At 38.5% G+C, this 20,531-nt stretch overlaps 1 protein-coding gene across 1 annotated transcript in view; it reads right to left on the bottom strand.

Moving 5' to 3' along the window:
• Positions 1 to 20,531, bottom strand: part of LOC126236005 (zinc finger and SCAN domain-containing protein 2-like) — a 205,314-nt gene that overhangs the window by 40,512 nt on the left and 144,271 nt on the right. The window contains exon 11 of the mRNA XM_049945014.1: positions 11,810 to 12,085. Within this exon, the coding sequence (XP_049800971.1) occupies positions 11,810 to 12,085 (276 nt within the window). The remainder of the gene's footprint in view (positions 1 to 11,809; positions 12,086 to 20,531) is intronic.

Raw genomic sequence — 20,531 nt, forward strand, 5'->3', positions numbered from 1 at the left:
TGATACTTTCGTGGTGTGGAGCCATGGTGAAGAACAGCTCAGTGACTTCCTAAGACACTTGAACAGCCTCCATGCCAACATAACATTTACCATGGAAGTAGAAAAGGACAAGAAACTGCCATTTCTAGATGTTCTGGTCACAAGGGACGGCGAAGATCTGGGACACAGCGTGTATCGAAAACCGACTCACACGGACCGATACCTGCACAAACTGTCAAACCACCATCCGAGCCAGAAAAGAGGCATGATTAGTGCGCTCGTAACGAGAGCAGGACGAATATGTGAGCCGCAACACCTCAAACGAGAAATGCAACACCTGGAAACTGTCCTGAGGAGCAATGGTTACTCCACAAATTATATTAGAAGTGTAACAGAGCCCAAACCTCGGCGAAGTAAGGAACCGGAAAAAGAATTGTCGGGTACGGCCTTTCTGCCATACATTCCCAGAGTGACGGACAGAATCGGCCGTATATTGCGCAAACATGGCGTAAAGACGATTTTCAAACCGACAAGGAAGATCAAAGAGTGTCTTAGATCGGCGAAGGAGAAAAGAGACCCACTTGCAATGTCGGGAATATACCGCATACCATGCACATGCGGAAAAGTTTATGTCGGAATGACTGGACGATCCATTAACACCAGGATCAAAGAGCATAAGCGACATTGCAGGTTGGGGCAGGTGGAGAAATCGGCCGTGGCAGAGCACGCACTGAATGAGACCGACCATGTAATAAAATTCGCCGACACGGAAGTTCTGGCTGTAGAGAAGCACTATCACACGCGCTTGTTCAGAGAAGCTGTAGAAATACAAAAACACGCGAACAGTTTGAACAAGAAAGAGGAGAGCCTTAAGGTCAACGGATCCTGGCTTCCCGTACTGCAGCGAACGACCGTCGCAGGTAGCAAGAGGAGAACCGCACCGGAAATGACCGCGGAGAAGCCCTCGGACGTTGGTGCGCCAGGTACATATAGCCTGCGCCCGCGAGCTCGGCTCCAGTTCACCACCGGCAATGGAGGGTGAAGATTTGACAATGCCAGCCACTCGTGCTGGCGAAACGTCAGAAAAATCATTAGATGAACGTCGGCCGAAGAACCCGAGACAGAAGCCAATAGGCAGTTTGTTCAAGTTACTTGTTCATAAGAATGGGTGCAACCGGCTTCTAATTTAGGGAAACAATGTTTTTGTTACCGGAGGTGTATCTTTGCTGGGTGGTAACTCATACTGCAAATTTAACAGGACATTAAGGTCTTGTGGTTAGAGCCTTATATGGTTACACTCAAGAAATAACTATAAAATGCACAGCAGGAGTTACTTTTGAATTAAATATAAGGGTTCTGTCTTGTTTCATCATTGAATGAAGCATAGTAAGAATAATTACTCATTTTGTTCCATGTGCTGTTATTTATCTATTTTATGTTCATGGTCTCTATGTTACAAGTATTGTCACAAAAACTATGAATTCAATTCGCTCACAATCACTACAGAGAAGAACATTTAGGGTGATATTAGTACAACTGAATTTCCAATATGGAGACCTGCTATTGAACACCGAAATTTTAATGGCTGAGTAGATGGATGGTTCTAAACAGATAGCGATAAAATCTTTTGTGTCTGAAAGAGAAGATGATTACTGACAACTGTATCATTTGAGCTGCCTGTTGGATCCGGCATTTGGAACTGATACGACAATTAAAACTAAATGAGTTAAACAAAGAACTTCAAGGAAAAAACCTAACTGCCGTAACTCTTATGTCTACTGTAAAATGTTTCACATAAAAACTTGACCTTTGGATAGTGCAGTTACAGAAACTAAATGTGAGACACTCTCCTCAAATACAGTTGGATCAATAAATATGACTGAATTGAGAAGCTGCAAAGAAGTGTACGGCCAACTTGACAGCACGGAAGACAGAGCCTGGAAACCAATTTTCAGATTTCATGGCAATGGCTTTCATAGCTCAATTTTTCCCAAAAGTCGATGCGAAAGGTATTTCAAGTAAAATGAGTAACCTTTTCTCATGTAGTAAGACTGAACATGAAGAAGAAATAATTTGATGACATTTCCTTAAAGTCGGAATGCAACTTGTGGAAATTTGTGAATGTAAAAACCTGTCCTAACGTTGTAAAAGTAGCATCATATGTTTCGTCATTTTTTGGATCTATGTAAGGCAGTGTTTTAAACATGAACACAGTGAAAAAAATCTACATCTAGAAATAAACTGATTGCTCCTCAACTTTCACAATGCGTTAATGCTGGCTCTCAAAAATTATTCACCAGATTGTAACGAACTTGCCAGTGATATGCAAAGCCAAGTACCTCACTAAATTTTTTCAACATGTATTATGGCTTATATTTTAATTTTTCACATGTGTAATATCTTGAAAACTGAGTAGTAGGCCTACAACTTTTAATGGAGATTAAATTACCTTTTACGTATTTTGTGTAATTAAAATGGTTAATTTTTGCTACAGTTTGCACTTATCGCAATATCAAATCTTACATCAGTAGATTTCTAAATGGACTAAATTGCATGTAGCAAATCTGAAGCCTAAAAAGATTGAGCATCCCTGTGTTACAGGGTTTACATTTACACATACACATTAAGCTTTCTTCCCATTCCATTCACATATGGAGCCTGGAAAGAACGATTGTTTGAATGCCTCTGTGGGTATAGTAATTTTCTAATCTTATCCTCACAATTCCTATATGAGTGATACATAGGAGGTTGTAGTATATTCTGAGAGTTAGTCAGTTATTGAAACTTTGTTAACAGATTTTCTCGGGATATTTTACATCTATCTTGAAGAGTCTTCCAGTTCATTCAGTAACTCTGTGACATTCTCCCACCGATCACACAAACCTATGACGATTTGTGCTGCCCTTCTCTGTATACATTCAATATTCTCTGTTAGTTTCAAGACAGTACAGAAAGTGCTTCCAGGACACAGAGTACTGGGCGAACGCAGGACAAGGGTAGACCTAGCAACAATCTGTATTATAGTTGTAAATTGTTGAGGATGTAATGGGAAAGAACCAGATCTCCAAGTGCTTTACAGAAAGCTCTGAAGCTCAAATTGTTATAGGTACAGAAAGCTGGCTGAAGCCAGTGATAAATTCAACCAAAATTTTTACAAAGGCCTAAAAGTGTTCAGAAAGGATAGACTAAATACAGTTGGTGGAGGCATGTTTGTTGCAGTTAGTTGTAGTTTCTTTCTTGATGTGAAACTGAAGTATGTAATTCCTATGAGTTAGTATGGATAGAGCTTATACTTGAGAGCCAGAATAAATTTACAATTTAACTTACTGGCAGATTAAAACTGTGTGATAGACTGAGACACAAACTCGGGAGTTCGAGTCTTTGTCCGGCACACAGTTTTAAGCAGCCAGGAAGTTTCATATCAGCGCACACTCCACTGCAGAGTGAAAACCTCATTCTGGAAATTTATAATTGGTTCCTTTTACTGATCCCCAGATTGAAATGATGCAGTTATTAAACAGCTCAAAGTGAACTTAATTCTCATTTCAAATAGGTACCCCACTCATACAATTATAGTTTGTAGTGACTTCAATCTACCCTCGATGTATCTAATTTCAAATAGGTACTCCACTCACACAATTATACTTTGTGCCCACTTCAATCTATCCTAGATATGTTGGCTTCACATTTAAAGTCAGAGGTAGGCATATCATCCGAAATCACACTCAATGCCTTCTCTGAAAATTATTTTGAACAATTACTTCAGAAGCTCATTCAAAGTGTAAATGGTTGCGAAAACATACTCGACATCTTAGCAAAAAATAATCCTGACTCTAGAAAGCATCATGATAGATAAAAGGTTGTTGTAGTGAGACATCCAAATTCACCAAAAATAAATGCAAAATTTATCTGTTTAAAAAAGCAGGAAAAATTCTCTCATTTTTTCGTAAGAGACAGTCTTCACTTCTTCCAAAGCAACTATGTAATTATGATGATATTTAACTTCAAAGAGATAGTATCAATGACAGCTGACAGATTTATACCAAATGAATCAGTAAGAGATGGAACTGATCCCCCACGATACACAAAACAGATCAGATCACTGTTGCAGAAGCAACGGAAACAATGCCAAATTTAAAAGAATGAAAATCTCAAAGATCGGCAATGTTTTACAGAAGCTCAAAATTTAATCCAGAATTCAATGCGAGATACTTTTATTAATCCACAATGAAACACTATCTTGAAATCTAGCAGAAAATTAGGGATTCTGTTTGTATCGTAAGTACACCAACAGCAAGACGAAATTAATACCTTCACTGTGTGATAGCAACACTACTGATGACAGTGCACACTTAAGTGGAGTTACTAAAGACGGTTTTCCCAAATTCCTTTACCAAAGAAGATGAAGTGAAAACAAAATGATCATGTGGCACTGTTGACCGGAGACCCCGTCTGGGGAAGTTCGGCCACCGGGTGCATGTCTTATTTCAGGTGACACCCCACTGGGCGACTTCTGCATTGGTGGTGATGATATGATGAGGACAACACAACACCCAGTACATGGGTAGAGAATATCTCCTACCCGACTGGGAATTGAACTCGGGCCCACTGCACAGTTGACAAACAAGTCACTACTCAGCTAAGCAGGCAGACAGAAGATGAGGTAAATATTACCGAATATGAATCAAGAAGAGCTGCAACATGAGCAACTTAAAAGTAGATATCCCTATATCCTCAGTGAAGTGAAGTACCTTAAATCACTTAATAAAGGAATATATAGCAATTAGGTTCCTTTGTGCGTATGCTGATGTAACAGATCCGTACTTAGCAATCATATACAACTGCTTGTTCGATGAAAGACATGTACCTAAAGATTTGAAAGTTGCACAGGACACCAATACTCAAGAAAGGAAACAGGAGTAATTGCTGATTAGCAGAACCATGTCACTGATGTTGATATACTGTAGAATTTTGGAGCATATACTAAGCTTGAACATTACGAATTAATTCAAAAGAAACCATCAACTGACACTTGGCACGGCTTCAGAAAATAATGTTCTAATGAAACACAATTAGCTATTTACTATAATAAAAAAAATTAAAAAAAAAATAAAATAAAAAATAAAAAAGGAGAGAGAGAGAGAGCGCCACTGTCAGGGAATCTCAAACTGATTCCATATTTCTTGATTTCCGGAAGGCTTTTGCACATCTCACAACAGCTTCTAAGCAAATTACGTGCATATGGAGTATCATCTCCAGTATGTAACTAGATTTGTGATTTCCTCTCAGAAAGGTCACAGTGTCAAAACCACTTGCAACATGATTTAGACACGATATCTGTATGGTGTTAAAAGTAGAAACTGACCTCCATTAATGAAAAGTGTGATGTCATTACCATGAGTATGAAAAAGAATCCCTCAGATTTCGGAACTATGATAAATCACACAAATCTAATTCAGCTAAATACCTGGGGATTACAATTACAAACAACTTAAATTGGAATGATCACATAGATAATGTTGTGGAAAAAGTGAAGCAAAGACTGCAATTTATTCATAGAACACTTAAAAGATGTAACAGGTCTATTAAAGAGACTACCTGCACTGCACTTTGCCATCCTCTTCGGAGTATTGCTGAATGCTACGGGTCCTGTACCAAATAGGATTGATGGAGGACATCAAAAAGTTTCAAAGAAGGGTAGTGTGTTTCATATTATCACGAAACAGGTGAGAGAGTGTCATGGATATGAAATGTGAGTTGGGCTGGCAATCATTAGCGCAAAGTGTTTTTCACTCCAGTGGGACCTGGTTCACGAAATTTCGATCACCAGCTTTTTCCTCAGAATGTGAAACCATTTTGTTAACGCCAACCTATACAGAGAGAAATGATTATCGTAAGAGAAATCAGAGATTGCAAGGAAAAATTTAAGCATTTATTTTTCCATGCACTGTTCATCAGTGGAATATTAGAAAAATAGTCTGAATATGGTTTGAAGAAGCCTCTGCCAGGCAGAGTAGTCATGTGGATGCAGATTTCTGGCCACGTCTGATGACTGAAAAACACGTCAGGTGAGGAATATCCCAGTGTGGATGAGATGCCACATATAAGTTTAGGTATACTTTTGTGGAACTTATTTAGAACATTACCACACCTCATGGAGAAGTGCAGTGTATTAAATCACGTGCTCCAAGCCCTGTACACTGTCAAGAATGATGTTAAGCATCCATTATTTACACTCTGCATAGTACTCTTTACTGATCACACTGAAAATTACTTCCGGGTCTGTTGATGACTTTTCCAGCATCACATGCTGCACTCTGACTGTCAAGTAGTTTTCAATGTAAACCAACAAATCAGTTTACACCAGGGCAGATGAAAGGTAGACATTGAAGCAATTCAGTGGCAGGCCACAATATTTGTTACCAGTAAGTTCGAACAACAAGGGAGTACTATGGAGTTCCTTCAGGATCTCAAATGGGAATCCCTGAAGGGAAGATTACATTCTTTCTGAGGAACACAATGGAAAAAATTTAGGGAATCAGCATTTGAAGCTGACTGCAGAATGATTCTACTGCTGTCAACATACATTTTGTGTAAGGACCATGAAGATAAGGATATGAGAAATTAGGGCTCATGTGGAGGCAAATAGACAGTTGTTTTATCCCTCGATATATCTGCAACTGGAACAGCAGAAAATGATTTGAGGTTGTACAGGGTACCCTCCACTAGTACGTAGATGATGATGATGATGATGATGTAGATGTAGATTTGCAAATCCAAGGAGGTATCAAAGCAAATCCAAGGCATCCAAGTATTTTCTTTATCAGGTATCAGTGTATCACCCAATTTAAAGATTTATTACCAGGTATCAGTGTATCACCCAATTTAAGGATTTATGGAAGTCTAGCGACACCAAATTTGCATGGTAAACTCTATCAATGTCTCCTAGGGTATCATGCATGAACACAGCATGCAGAGTTTTGGCAAATCAGCATTTTCAGTAATAAAATGAAAGGATCTGGGGTAATTCGGCCACCTGGTGCAAATCTTTTTATTTGATGCCACTTTAGCAACTTGTGCATTGATGGTGATGGTGATGATGATGATGATGATGATGATGATGATGACAACACAACACCCAGTCCCCAAGTGTTATAACCTGCAACCCGGCTGAGAATTGAACCCGGGCCCCCTGCAGGAAGTGAGCTGCACTATGGAGACAGACCTTATTTACAATGTCCATACTGGCTTCCATGGAGATGCTCAGTTTGTTCCAGATATGTAATTATGCTTGAACCCAAAACATGTTTCAGTAACCTGCCACAGATGAATTTGAGTTTTGTGATGTCCTTTAGTTATCTGAGCTATCACATCTACGACAACAAATCATTTAGTCCTGAGCTGAAGATCCATATTCGACGTGTCAATGTTGAAACACAGCACTTATGCACCAAAGACATGGAAAATTATTTTGACAAAGGACTGCATGCAATGAAGAGATCATGCAAGATTCCAAAGCAAACTAGGCCTATAAGGAGACTGCTCTATATCAACCAATAAGTGAAGTAGGTAACTAGGGAGTAGGTTACCCCTGATTTCTTGAAGACAGTAATACAGCAACTATTGTTCAAGAAGCCATAGCAACTATATACAATTATTTGCCATAGCAACCATATACAATTATTTAACTACAAAACTAATTGAGACTCAATCTCATACAATTTCTAAGAATAAAAATTCATGTGATTTTCCGTTACAACATGAGCAAAAAAAATCTTATAAATATAATTGTGTTGATGTAGAGGGTTTGTGGAAAACAAGATAAAATGAGCCATACAAACAGCTTTAAGTTTATAATCACTATACTGCAGATGGAGCCATAAGATATTAAATATCTGTGAATGACACTACTTATAAAAATTCATGTGCCTTTTTATTTTGTAAAATTAAAATAAGAAAAGCCTCTCTCTCCACACGTCTTTGATGAAGTGATGTGATTTACCAACAATAAATAACACAGCAAGTCACAATCAAATTAAGTCAGAAAGGACAATCGTGCTTTATATAGAAAGTGCTGAGTGACAGACAGACAGACATTTACATTGAAAAGTTTTACTTATCCCATGGAACATGCAACCCCTCCCCCCCCCCCCCCCACACACACGAAGAGGGGAGGGGGGGAGATGGGGATGGGGGGGTGAGAGATTTCTGCAGGATAAGAATTTATGATTTTAAAGGAAGACTAAATGCAAATCAAAGTTTAGAATGTTTGCAGCAGGATTTTGACAACTCTTTGTGCTCCAGAGCAACAAATTAGTTTTACGAGTTAAGACACAATGAAACACTTGTGAAAACACTTCAGTTCCCAAGATAAATGGCATTAGCTGCTACAGAACAAAACAGGCACTGGGTCCAGATGATAATCAGCGAGGATCCTTGTTGCACTTCTAAACAATTTGGGTGAGCTACTGGGGCTACATGGGTTTATAAGATGCATAAAAACCTTTGGGTTAAAAGCATTTGAATTGTTGGTACCACATCTTCTAGCACCTAAACAAAAATTACCTGTTGTACTCCGTTGCAAAAATTAGATTCTAGGTGATTAAAACCAATATTTAATATAATAACAGATGATGAAACATGACTTCCCAAACCAGTCATGAAACTCATAAGCAGTCATGCATTTGGGTATTTTTAGATGAGGCCCTTAAATAACAGTGAGGAAAAATATTGTTGCCGAGTGCAGGGAACAGAGTGGTGAGCACATTATTTGCAGCAAGTGGCCACGCTGAAGTGGCTGCTGTAGATTAAGGCAACACAGTAGCTTAACAGTGACATTTTGTGTTTCCCTGCCCATACTCTTCAAATAATTCCAGTAAAAACATCAAAAAAATGGTTTGTTTGAGATCTTGCTCTATCAAAACACTGCGTCAGCTCAACTGATGATGATAATCAAATTTTTGCTTAAGGAATTTTGGGTACATTCTTTAGTCATGATATTGTTCTGCGAGATGTCTTCAAGTTTCCTAACGAACAGAAAATGTTTCCTTATAGAAGCAGCCATTTCTGCATACGATTGATATCCGAAGGACCACTCAAAAGTAATCAAGCCTTCTCTAAGTGCTTGTAGCAAATACAACAGTCCATAGAACATCGGGGAGAGTACTCTGAAACGATATCTTCAAATGATATTTGCACCATATCATATGCTGGTCTTATATATATGATGATGTGACTTACCAAATGAAAGTGCTGGCAGGTCGACAGACACACAAACAAACACAAACATACACACAGAATTCAAGCTTTCGCAACAAACTGTTGCCTCATCAGGAAAGAGGGAAGGAGAGGGAAAGACGAAAGGATGTGGGTTTTAAGGGAGAGGGTAAGGAGTCATTCCAATCCCGGGAGCGGAAAGACTTACCTTAGGGGGAAAAAAGGACGGGTATACACTCGCACACACACATATCCATCCACACATATAGAGACACTGGATGGAAGGAAATTGGCCATACCCTTGGAAGTTGGCCATACCCATTCAAAGGAACTTCAATATGTCTGCTTACTTAGGGGGAAAAAAGGGGTAAGTCTTTCTGCTCCCGGGATTGGAATGACTCCTTACCCTCTCCCTTAAAACCCACATCCTTTAGTCTTTCCCTCTCCTTCCCTCTTTCCTGATGAGGCAACAGTTTGTTGCGAAAGCTTGAATTTTGTGTGTATGTTTGTGTTTGTTTGTGTGTCTGTCGACCTGCCAGCACTTTCATTTGGTAAGTCACATCATCTATGTTTTTAGATATATTTTTCCTACGTGGAATGTTTATGCTTATTGTATGTATATTTGCACCATATCATATGCAGGTCTTGCACACACACACACACACACACACACACACACACACACACACACACACACACACACAGACATACACATGCACACACACATATTCATTCATTCATTGTAAAATTCAATAAAACAGAAACACATTCTACTTCAATATCTTTTGTAAAAGGTTACTTGATTTTCATATGAAGAAATTATAGCTACACAAGGAGAGCATCTTTACCTGTTAAAGGCTTCATTTACAGAGTATGAGAAGCAATTTAAATGGTTCAAATGGCTCTGAGCACTATGGGACTTAACAGCTGAGGTCATCAGTCCCCTAGAACTTAGAACTACTTAAACCTAACTAACCTAAGAACACCACACACATCCATGCCCGAGGCAGGATTTGAACCTGTGACCGTAGCAGTCGCGCAGTTCCAGACTGGAGCGCCTAGAAGCAATTTAACGAACTCAAAAATTTATGTAGGAGTGAGAGACCAAAATGATATACACAAGGAAGTAAGTGAGGTGAGAGTGTGATTCAACAAGTGTAATTCTTGTATTATTTCAGAGAAGGAAGATCAGTGTTTTAAATACTGCTGACATCGAGGTCATTAGAGTCTGAGCACAAACTCTGACTTTTGCAAGGATGGGTGGAAGGAAATTGGCCATACCCTTGGAGGTTGGCCATACCCATTCAAAGGAAGCATCCCAGCATTTTCCTGGAAGCTAAATCTGGATGGCTGGATGTGGAGTTGGAATACCATCCTCCGGTATGCAAATGAGTGTGCTAACCACTATGCTACCTCGCTCAGTATATTATTTCACAAGAAATTGGGTGACAATCGTGGAGAGGTCATAATCTACTCATATCTTCAGCAGTTGTTGAGGGCACTGACTAACTGATTTATGTAACTCAAAGGATCAACTAATTACCTTTGTGGAAATAAGTCACCAAAAAGCTAACTTTAAATATTACTTTGGATACACACCCTGTTCAGACCCTGATGATCATGAAGACCAAAGCAATTTCTGTAAAACAGTACTGCAAGAGTTCAATAAAGTTTCCATCTACGTCAAAACCCTGTAGTTAGAAGTGCCGAAGCTCTACTTAGTTTATCATGCACGAAAAATAAGTGTATATTATTTTCATGCAAATATTTTTCTGTGCAAAGAAAATCAATAATTACAATTCTCTATGCAAAATTTTGCTTAAAACACACAACAAAGCATATTTTTGTGAATGCCAAAGAAATCTGATACTAGAGGAAGGCGCACTGCTGATATTTTGAAAAATGGAGATTAAGCGACAAATGCACTTTGTCGTTTCGAATATTTGATAGGCAAGCCCACGATTATTTTAAGAAAAATACTAACAGCTACTTTTGACAACTTCATCAATGTAGATGATGTGCACTGTGCTGGCTCCATCAGGAAACTGAAATGATAAACCTTTTTACAACTGTATTGTTTCTCAAAGAAAAAAAAAAAAGAAAAAGAAAGAGAGAGAGAGAGAGAGAGAGAGAGAGAGAGAGAGAGAGAGAGAGAGAGACGAACCCAACAATTAATATCCGACATGCACAAACATAGCTGCTACTGCAGAACAAATAATTTACCAGTCTACTCAATACACTGACATTCTGGCAATCCAAAACTTGGCTCTAACTAAAGCCCTCGATGAATTTCAGCCTCAAAATATGTTTTATCACGAGGACACTGGGGCTCGGTGTCACTAATTATATACATAAAAATATTTTTTCGCTGGGAATTCTTTCACTGCAATCAATTGCGCATGCTGTTACAACTACACTCACTCTCCAATCGTACAATATGAAGGATGAACAATATGATATAGGAAGCTTCATAAGCAAACCAAAAGCTGTCCTTCGCAGCAGGCTTTCAGAACAGATGACGAGGAAAGTATCAGGTTTTCCACTCGGCCCTTATAAAAAGTAATACGACAGAAAATGGGTGAATTAGGCGTGTCTGATAGGATGAAGTGGGCACCTGACACGTGAAGGGCTTCCGCTCAGTATGGTAGCGTCGATGCACAATCAGCTGATAACGGTACGGGAAGATTTTGCCGCAGACCTCGCAGGGATGTGTGCCAGGAGTATTAAGGATGGCAGAAGCCTGGGCAGCCACAGCACTCACACTCCCCTCTCCACAAGACTTTCCAGTGGACAGCATTGCACCCTGTGCACTGTTTGCAACCATCTCACTTTGTAGTTTGCCAAATACTTCATGGTACGCTAACAACTGGTTGAATTCCTCTACATTCACCTGCAAGAAAGGCAACTTTGGTAAATGACCGTGTAAACCAACAACACAAATTCAAAAATTACACATCTGATTTAAATTAACTACCAGTTACAGACGTACAAAGACAACAAAAGTGATTGTAAACACTATTCAAATTTATAACAAACTAATGAATTTAAATGGATAATTACTCAGTACAATGGTGCAGTCAAACTTGACACAGTACAACACGGCAAGCAAAGTGAGCTGATTGGCTAGTTCATTCTTCATTTTCAGTTTCTTTTGTTTTTGTTAATTTGAGTAAATTGTTTTGAAATATAAAATTATACAGAAACAAAACTTTTGCTGACATATTACACAAAAGTGTATAGGTATATCTATATTTTGCTGTATTTGCATGAAATAAAAAATGAAAATCATCAGAGAAATATAAATTATGTTAATGCCTCTTTCTACATTTGAGAGTTCTCTGTAGATTTTTACATGAACCCAAAAGTCTTTATCCAAGACAACTTCCTGGTCAGATCACATTCTGACACATATAAATGTACAAATATGTACAGTAATATCACCCACATTAAGAGCTTCTATTAATACAGGATCCTGTAGAAACAATCTACCATTTTATTCTAGGCCCTACAGGAATACTACATACAGTATGTAGAGGACAAGAGTGGTAAATGATAAGTAACATAACACCATTTTATGACAAAATAACCCTAGTCATGTTGTTCTTTCATCATGTCTGTTAGATAACCACCAACCCTTGTGAGGCACTGACAGAGTCAATGAACAAGTCTGTACATTATTTTCACTGGCATTTCAAATTGAACTGTGGAATTTCTGTGGATTCCTCTTACTCTAGTATTGCAGAATTTGCTTTATGACACTGTGTCAGTTCAAAGTGTGCCCATCCAAGAATCAAATTAGGAAGAATGTCCTTATCCTCATCTAACAGGGCAATTCTGTCATGAAACCCTAAGAAGTTTCACTCTTAGGTAAAATCACTAAGCAGTTCCAAATCATCTATTCAGCCACTTGGTGACCACAAAGCAACCAAAAGGGTAAATGACAGAGAGAAGGCCAAAATACTGAATTTGGTATTTTTAACTGGTTTCACCACAGTAGATCATAATACGATCCATTCTTTTAATCATCGTTTGAAATATGAAATGGCAGATATTTAGTTAGTTAATCACAGAATAGACGAACAACTAGAATCACTTTGTAGTAGAAAGGCATAAGGACCAGATGAGATTCCTGTTAAGATTCTACACAGATTATGCGAAGGTACTCGCTATCCTTCTGCAGTAGTTTATCATAGCTGACTGAAGCAACAAAGGGTATCTAACGATTGGAAAAAACAAAGGCGGTTCCCATTTTCAAGCAGGGTTGTAGGACAGATGCACATAATAATGGAGCTATACCGTTTACCTCATTCTGTTGTAGAATTATGGAACAAGTTTCATGCTCATATATTATGATTTTATTTCTCTGTAAAAATCAATGTGGTTTCTGCATACAGAGATCTTTCAAAACAGGTTACTCTGTTCCTCCACAAGTTCCACAGCTCTGTAGGCATCAGTGCTCAGGTTGATGCCATGTTCCTCAACTTCAGGACAGCATTTGAAAAATGCCCCACACTGTTTATTAGTGAAAAAAAAAATGAGCATACCAAGTATCAGAACAGATTTGTGACTGGATTCAAGATTTCCTTCCTGAAGGAACTCAACATGTCGCTCGTAACGAACAAAATCGACAGATGTACTCAAGAGTACCCCCAGGAAGTGTGATGGGGCTGTTATTGTTTACAATGTATATGAATGATCTAGTAGAATGTGTTCAAGCTCTTTAAGGCTGTTTGCAGATGACAGCATTGTCTATAACAAAATAGCAAAAGCAAAAGATGGTAACAATTTGCAGAAGGACCTAGAGTGCATTCATTAATGGTGTAGAGATTGGTAGTTAACCCTGAATGTAAATAAATGTAACACACTGCGCTTACGTAGGAAAGGAGATTCACTACTGTACAACTACACTATCTGGATTGGCCTTAAAGTGGAATGACCACATAAAAGAAATAACAGGAAATGCAGATGCCAGAGAGATATTCATACAAAGAATTTTGAGGACATGTACTTCATTCACTAAAGAAGTGGCTTACAAGGTGCTTATTCAACTGATTCTTGATATTGTCCATCAATAGGGGACCCTTAGCAGGTAGGGCTGAGAGAAGAGGTAGAGAAGATCCAAAAAAGAGGGGCGTGTTTCATCACAGGATCATTTGGTCTGCATTCGAGAGTTACAAAGGTGTTCAAAAACCTCCTCCAATGACACATGCTACAAGTGAGGCATTGCACATCACACAGAGGTTTACTATCGAAATTTTGAGAAAGAACTTTCCAGGAAGTCAGACAACATATTACTTCCTCTCACATACACCTCACAAAATGACCATAATGAGACAATTTGACAAATTAGAGCTAATACAGAGGCTTACCAACAATCATTTTTCCCACGTGCCATTTGCAAGTGGAAAAGGGAAGGGAGGATTTTAGTGGTACCAGAAGTACCCTCTGACACACACTGTCATCTGGCTTGCAGAGTATAGGTGTGGATGTAGATCAAGTATGCACTGAATTGCTTCTAGGAGGCATAGTTGTGCTCAAATAACTCATGGGTCACCTGCTTTTCTTGAATCTGCATTGCGCACAGCTTTCCCACTGATTTCTTATTTGTGGCACTTGCAGCACCACAAAACTGATCGACCCATCTCCGAATTGTGTGCTGTTCTTGTACACTCTCCTGTTTGCCAACACTGAATTGTTGCTGCTGCATAGCTACCAGAGTTACAACTTTTGACATGCGTTTGAATCACAAAAGCATGATGCTTCATGTTCCAGCACCCCACTGTAACTGAAATAGCATCCTTCCTGCTACACTCTAACCTGCTCAGTTTTATCCTCACTGCTGGTCTGACCCTACTCAATTTTATCCCCACTGTGGGACTGTGCAAGCTACCAACCATGGAAAGTAGTACACTGTTTTTGCCAAACCCTGTACAGTAAATATTTTCCTAATTTTATTTTCATTTGTTATTGTGTTAAGATTAAAAGACCACCAGATAGTAAAACATTTACATTGAAATACTTGTACAGTGCCTACTATTAGTAACAGGTCATGTACCAACTGTCCTTATGTTGGTTGTATGAACAATACAGCAACATAAGACACAAAAGAGACACACACATATAATTTGAGACAGGAGCAAATGTAACAAGCAATACAATTCCATTAAAAGAAACAATATACACTGAGTCATAACTTCAACCTCAAATTTTCAATCAAATTTCAGTTCTTTGTTCTCAAATGTCACCAATCAACTGCCTTCATCTCACATAAACACTGGAATATAAATTTCATTTTTTGTACCTACAGTTACTGCCATTTCCTTCGCAGCTACCTTTTTCTTTCCTAATGCGGGTTTTTGAATGGCTTTCAGTCCTGTTCTTTACCTATATTTTCAGTTACTATCACTGATATGTCCTCCCTACTGGTGTCAGTATGAATTCTTAATTTTGAAAACTCAGAATTAAACTTATTCCTCTGCTTGTCATACCTATTGCAGTATCTCCTGTTTCACATTTCATGGTCAGTCTCATTTGTCTTCCATAATTTAATCCAGCGTATTTCTGTTTCACATTTTTATGAAACAATATTAATAATATGTTCATACTAGGCTAACGTGTGTGTGTGTGTGTGTGTGTGTGTGTGTGTGTGTGTGAGGTCGTGTGCCCATATTCTATCAATTACCTAATGTCTCCACTACATGGTCACGTGCTGCTTGTATTCATCCCACTGAGAAAGGAGATGTGGCGCTGTAATGCCACTGAAAAGAAATCAAAATCTATAGCTACAAAGAGAGCCCTAAATTGACATTCTACTTTGTAAATTATGTTGTGTAAGTTTCACCCTGTGTAGTAGTAGTAGTAGTAGTAGTAGTAGTAGTAGTAGTAGTAGCTTTATTCATCCTTAGTGAAGTGTAGTCAAGCATCTGGTTTTTCTCTGTGATGTAATCCAATGGGAGTGGAGAGAACTAAAAACTGAGCCAAAGAATGGGCTAAATACCTGCATGTTAAGTTACAAATGAAGATACCACTACTACAAAACTTTCAAGAGTGGGGCAGTAACTGCAGTTTAGTATTCTGGAATACAACTTTCATTGGGGACGAAAAACAACAGCCAAAACCCTGCTTTCGTGATATGGTCTCTACATCAATGACAAACATGATACAGAGCAGTGAAAACTCAAGCAAAACATTCACAAACCCCTCAATTACAAATGCTCTTTACAACCACATCTGCATCTATCTTTCTAAAGTGAAAAAAGGAAAAAAAATCATTTCTGGAGAACAGCTGTTTAGTGTGTTCCTGAAGTACACTGATAAGGATGAATTAAAGAATCATTGTAAACTCCCAACGTCCACCCGAAACACCAACTCCTGATTTTTACCAGCATATTAAAGTTTCTTTGCATTCTTTGGAATGCATATGATCATCATTATTTTATTGGGCCTGGGTTTTGTCTGAAGAGTCCAGCCCTTTCAATGCAAGTCATCTACTAACAAGTCAAATGAACACAAAGGTGAGACAGCCACATATATATGAAAATGATGCTAGACCTAAATTATGATAATTCTTGATTAAATGTAATACAATGATCAAGGAAGTTGCTTTGAAACTCTAATCTGACCAATTTTTAGTACTATTCACATCAGTCTGAAATCCTTAACAAGCAGGATTAATGAAAGAGACAGACAGAGAGAGAGAGAGAGAGAGAGAGAGAGAGAGAGATACGAGTGATTAATTTTTAGTCAATATGGTAAAAAAATAATAATCTGATCAAACAGTCCAAACGTCATAGGTGTATAGACAGTTCATAGTGTCCAATAGACCAAGTATTTCAGTGATCAGACATAGTCAGGTGTGCACATAAACTGACCTGGTAGCACATGGCCAACTTATATTTCTCACCCCCCTCCCCCAACCCTGTGAGAACTTCTCTATGTAGTCCACACCAGGGGACACGCGTCAGCGGACAAGGAGCCGATTGCACTGGTATTTTTGGCCAGCAACGCACAGCAGGGTGCCCCAGTTGTGGTAGCATGGGTGTAATTACTCCGTCCACCCTGATCACCAGAACATTGTCTTTAATTAATGATATACACAATGTGCAAATACAAAGTAATAAATAAAAATGTGAACACAAAACTGCGTTAAACTGCTCTAGTTCTAGTTTTATTATTGCAGTTTTTTGCATGATATCTTCCACAGTGTTTACTGCGCAGTACACACATGCAGTCCTTATCTTGCTAGTGGAACCTCTTGTTTCGGCAGAACTTGTGGTGAAAACCATGTGTTGCTTATCATGTTATTACATGTTGGAGTTCACTGTTTGCCAGTTTCCATTCTTCCATCATCATGTCATCGGCTGATTACAAGTCATTCCAGACAGGGCTACTTGAAGTAAGCTTTTGAAGGTCTTGGTGTTTGGCACAACATATGCATTCTGATATCTTCTCTGAAGAAGGTTACTTTCATTAAGACATAAGCCAGTCTTGAAAGAACTATCTTCCCAATGCCCAAGATTCGTTTCATATAGTCGGATTTGACTTTATCTAATGTTATGAGGCCACTGAATTTTAGTTTGCCCCAGATTATGTGAATATGGTAAGTTGCTATTGGTGCAAATAGTGTCACTGTTATTTTTATTGAGAGTTTTTGAGGCTGTTAGATGTTGTAAATATCTTTTATTTCTGCTGCTGCTCTTTTTTCCGCATGGGTGTTGAATGATGTTGGCATTGTATGCAGAGTAACTCCAAGATATTTGTATTTTTGTGCCACTTCCAGTGATTTCTTTTAAAGGGCCCACTGGTCTTTTGGTGGGAGGTTACCACTTCTTATGAAAATCATCTGTTTTATTTTGCTGCTGTTTACATGTAGGTCATTTTCCAGAGCCCGTGACGTGAGTCCGTTTAGCAACTTTCGTAGCTCTTATTTGTCTTCCTGAACCTATTACCGCATCATCTGCATAAAGTAAGTGTTGCTGAGCTGTCCAAAATAATCTTTGTGATGTCTGCTGTCAAGACGTTGTACAGTGTCAAGACTGATTGGGACTCCTTGTTGTATTCCATTTTTTTGGGTTATATTCTTGGACATGGTGATATCATTGGATATTTGGATGTGGTTATACCTTAAGAAGTCTGAAAGTAGTCCTGTTATTTGGAGCATGTTATTAATCAATAGGCTGAATTTTCAGATGATGTTTTTCTCTTAATACTGTCGAAGGTTTTGTTATAGTCTATAAAGAAAGACAACAATCCCCCCTCCTGGGCTGTTGTAGTACGTCTTAAGCTTGCTCTATTAAGCTGTTTACAGCATATAGGGTGCTTCTTCCCTTACTGAAACCAAACTGGTTTCTTGTATTTGGGCATCTACTTCAGTGGTAAGCCTGCTGGTTCATATTTCCAATAAAGTTTTAAAAGATTTGTTTTCGACAGCTATGCCTCCGTATGAGTCGAGATTGCAGGTTTCTCCTTTCCCTTTGAACAGGAGTTCTCCACTGATCTGGCATTTTCCTTGCACTCATACAGTTGATCAACCGTTTCATCCAGTAGTCTTCCATCATGTGAAAGAATTCTTTTAGGTGTTCTGTATATATACCATCTGGCCCTGAGCCTTTTTGTTTCTTGCCTTTAGTTATTGCTTGGCATATTTCTTGTTTTGTTATAGGGGTGTGACTTTATAGTACCGACAGTGTCTTCTACCACTCATCACAACATCCCTTGTCGAACCAAGGTTGCAATTTGTATCTTTTATCTGTGTTTAACAGGATTGCAGAGTCACTGTGTATGGTTCCACTGCTTCCACCGTCTGGTGCTGCTGTGTTAGACATATATCTTTTTCTACTTTTTAATATTTTAGTGTGGTGACTTCCTACAGTCATCAGGTACTTAGAGAACTGCATTTTTAACCATCAGCTGTATAAATAAACCTTTATTCTCTATGGGGTTTGGTCACTCGACCATCATCAGTCGAAGACAAGACAAATATATTAGATGGAAAGCAATTTACCTTTCTGTCGGATGCCTCTTTTTGTGTTTTTCCTAGGCTTTCTTTTAACTTATCTACATCTAATTTCCTGGAATTGCGGTTGATTGAGGTTCGTTTGATGATAATGGCTGAGTAAATTCAAACACTGTTGTGACTGGTATATGTTTTCTTATTTGTCATACCACTAATGTTCAGAGTGCTTGTTAGTTATTTGCCATTGTGTCTGAACCTCAGAATAATATGAGGTCTATTGCATTGGTTCCACTGGGTGCTATGTACATTTTTAGGTTGGGTTTGTTGACGAGGCTATATTATGCTCCTCCTGCCATTTCCAAGATCAGGTCTGTTTTTACGTTTGCTTTGTCTAGACTTCTGTGGAGTCTATTTGTAAGGGTAACCTTTTGTCAACCTCTGTTTCTGTTCGCACTTCTGTTATTCTTTTGATTCACCTTCTATCATCATCTATGGTTGACCATGCATAATTTCCACTTTGATGCAATTTGTTTTAACAATAGCTGTGTTTTCATCTCTTATTGTTTCCTTTGCTAATCCTAGGCATTGTTTGAGGAAGATGGAAATAACTCCTGCTGGTCTGCCTGTGGTTTGGCGTGTGAAAGAGTTAATGCCATAGTACCCTTTTATACTATACTCTTCTATTAAGAAGGTTTCTGTGAGTATGAGGGCATCATATCTTTCTAGTGTCTCTGTTGGTACAAATGGTATCGCATCTTTTAAGCCTTTGATGTTCCATAAGAGCAAATTTTTGTGTTTATTGCAGTTCTTCTCCTTCACTGTAGCGTGCTGTCTGAAAACAATCTCATTACTCTTTCTCCTTGTGGCTAAAATTATGGTTATTCTATATCCTTGAGAAATCTGAACCGAAACCCTATTTTGTAAGCCTCCTTGTGTCCTTGTGTGCATTCATCTTTGCACTCTATGCTGTGATCGATTTCTTCTCTCTCTAGGTAACTTCTACATTTTCCGAAAGTAGAGTTTTTCTTTAGGTTGTTTAGATAAAGCCAGGCCCTTTTTTCTGCAGGTTCAAGATCACTGTTTTCATCTACTCCAGTCTCAATGATAGATTTTACGTGATTGGTATTTCTTTTCCTTCTCTGTGTATGTGCTGTTGTCCACTGAGGTTCTTTCTGGATGTTACAGTGGTGGCCCTCATCATTTGTATTGTATGCCTCATTGTAGTAATTTTGAGTTGTTACAACAGTTATGATCAACGCATTTCGGTTTAGATTTTGATTTACTTTCTCATCTATGATTACATTTAACTTTTTTAATATTAAGTTCATTACGTATTTCATATTCCTTTATATGTCATCTTTTTAGACGACTTATTGTGTTA

Source organism: Schistocerca nitens, chromosome 2 (genome assembly GCF_023898315.1).
Source record: "Schistocerca nitens isolate TAMUIC-IGC-003100 chromosome 2, iqSchNite1.1, whole genome shotgun sequence".
In the NCBI taxonomy this organism is placed as follows: Eukaryota; Metazoa; Arthropoda; class Insecta; order Orthoptera; family Acrididae; genus Schistocerca; species Schistocerca nitens.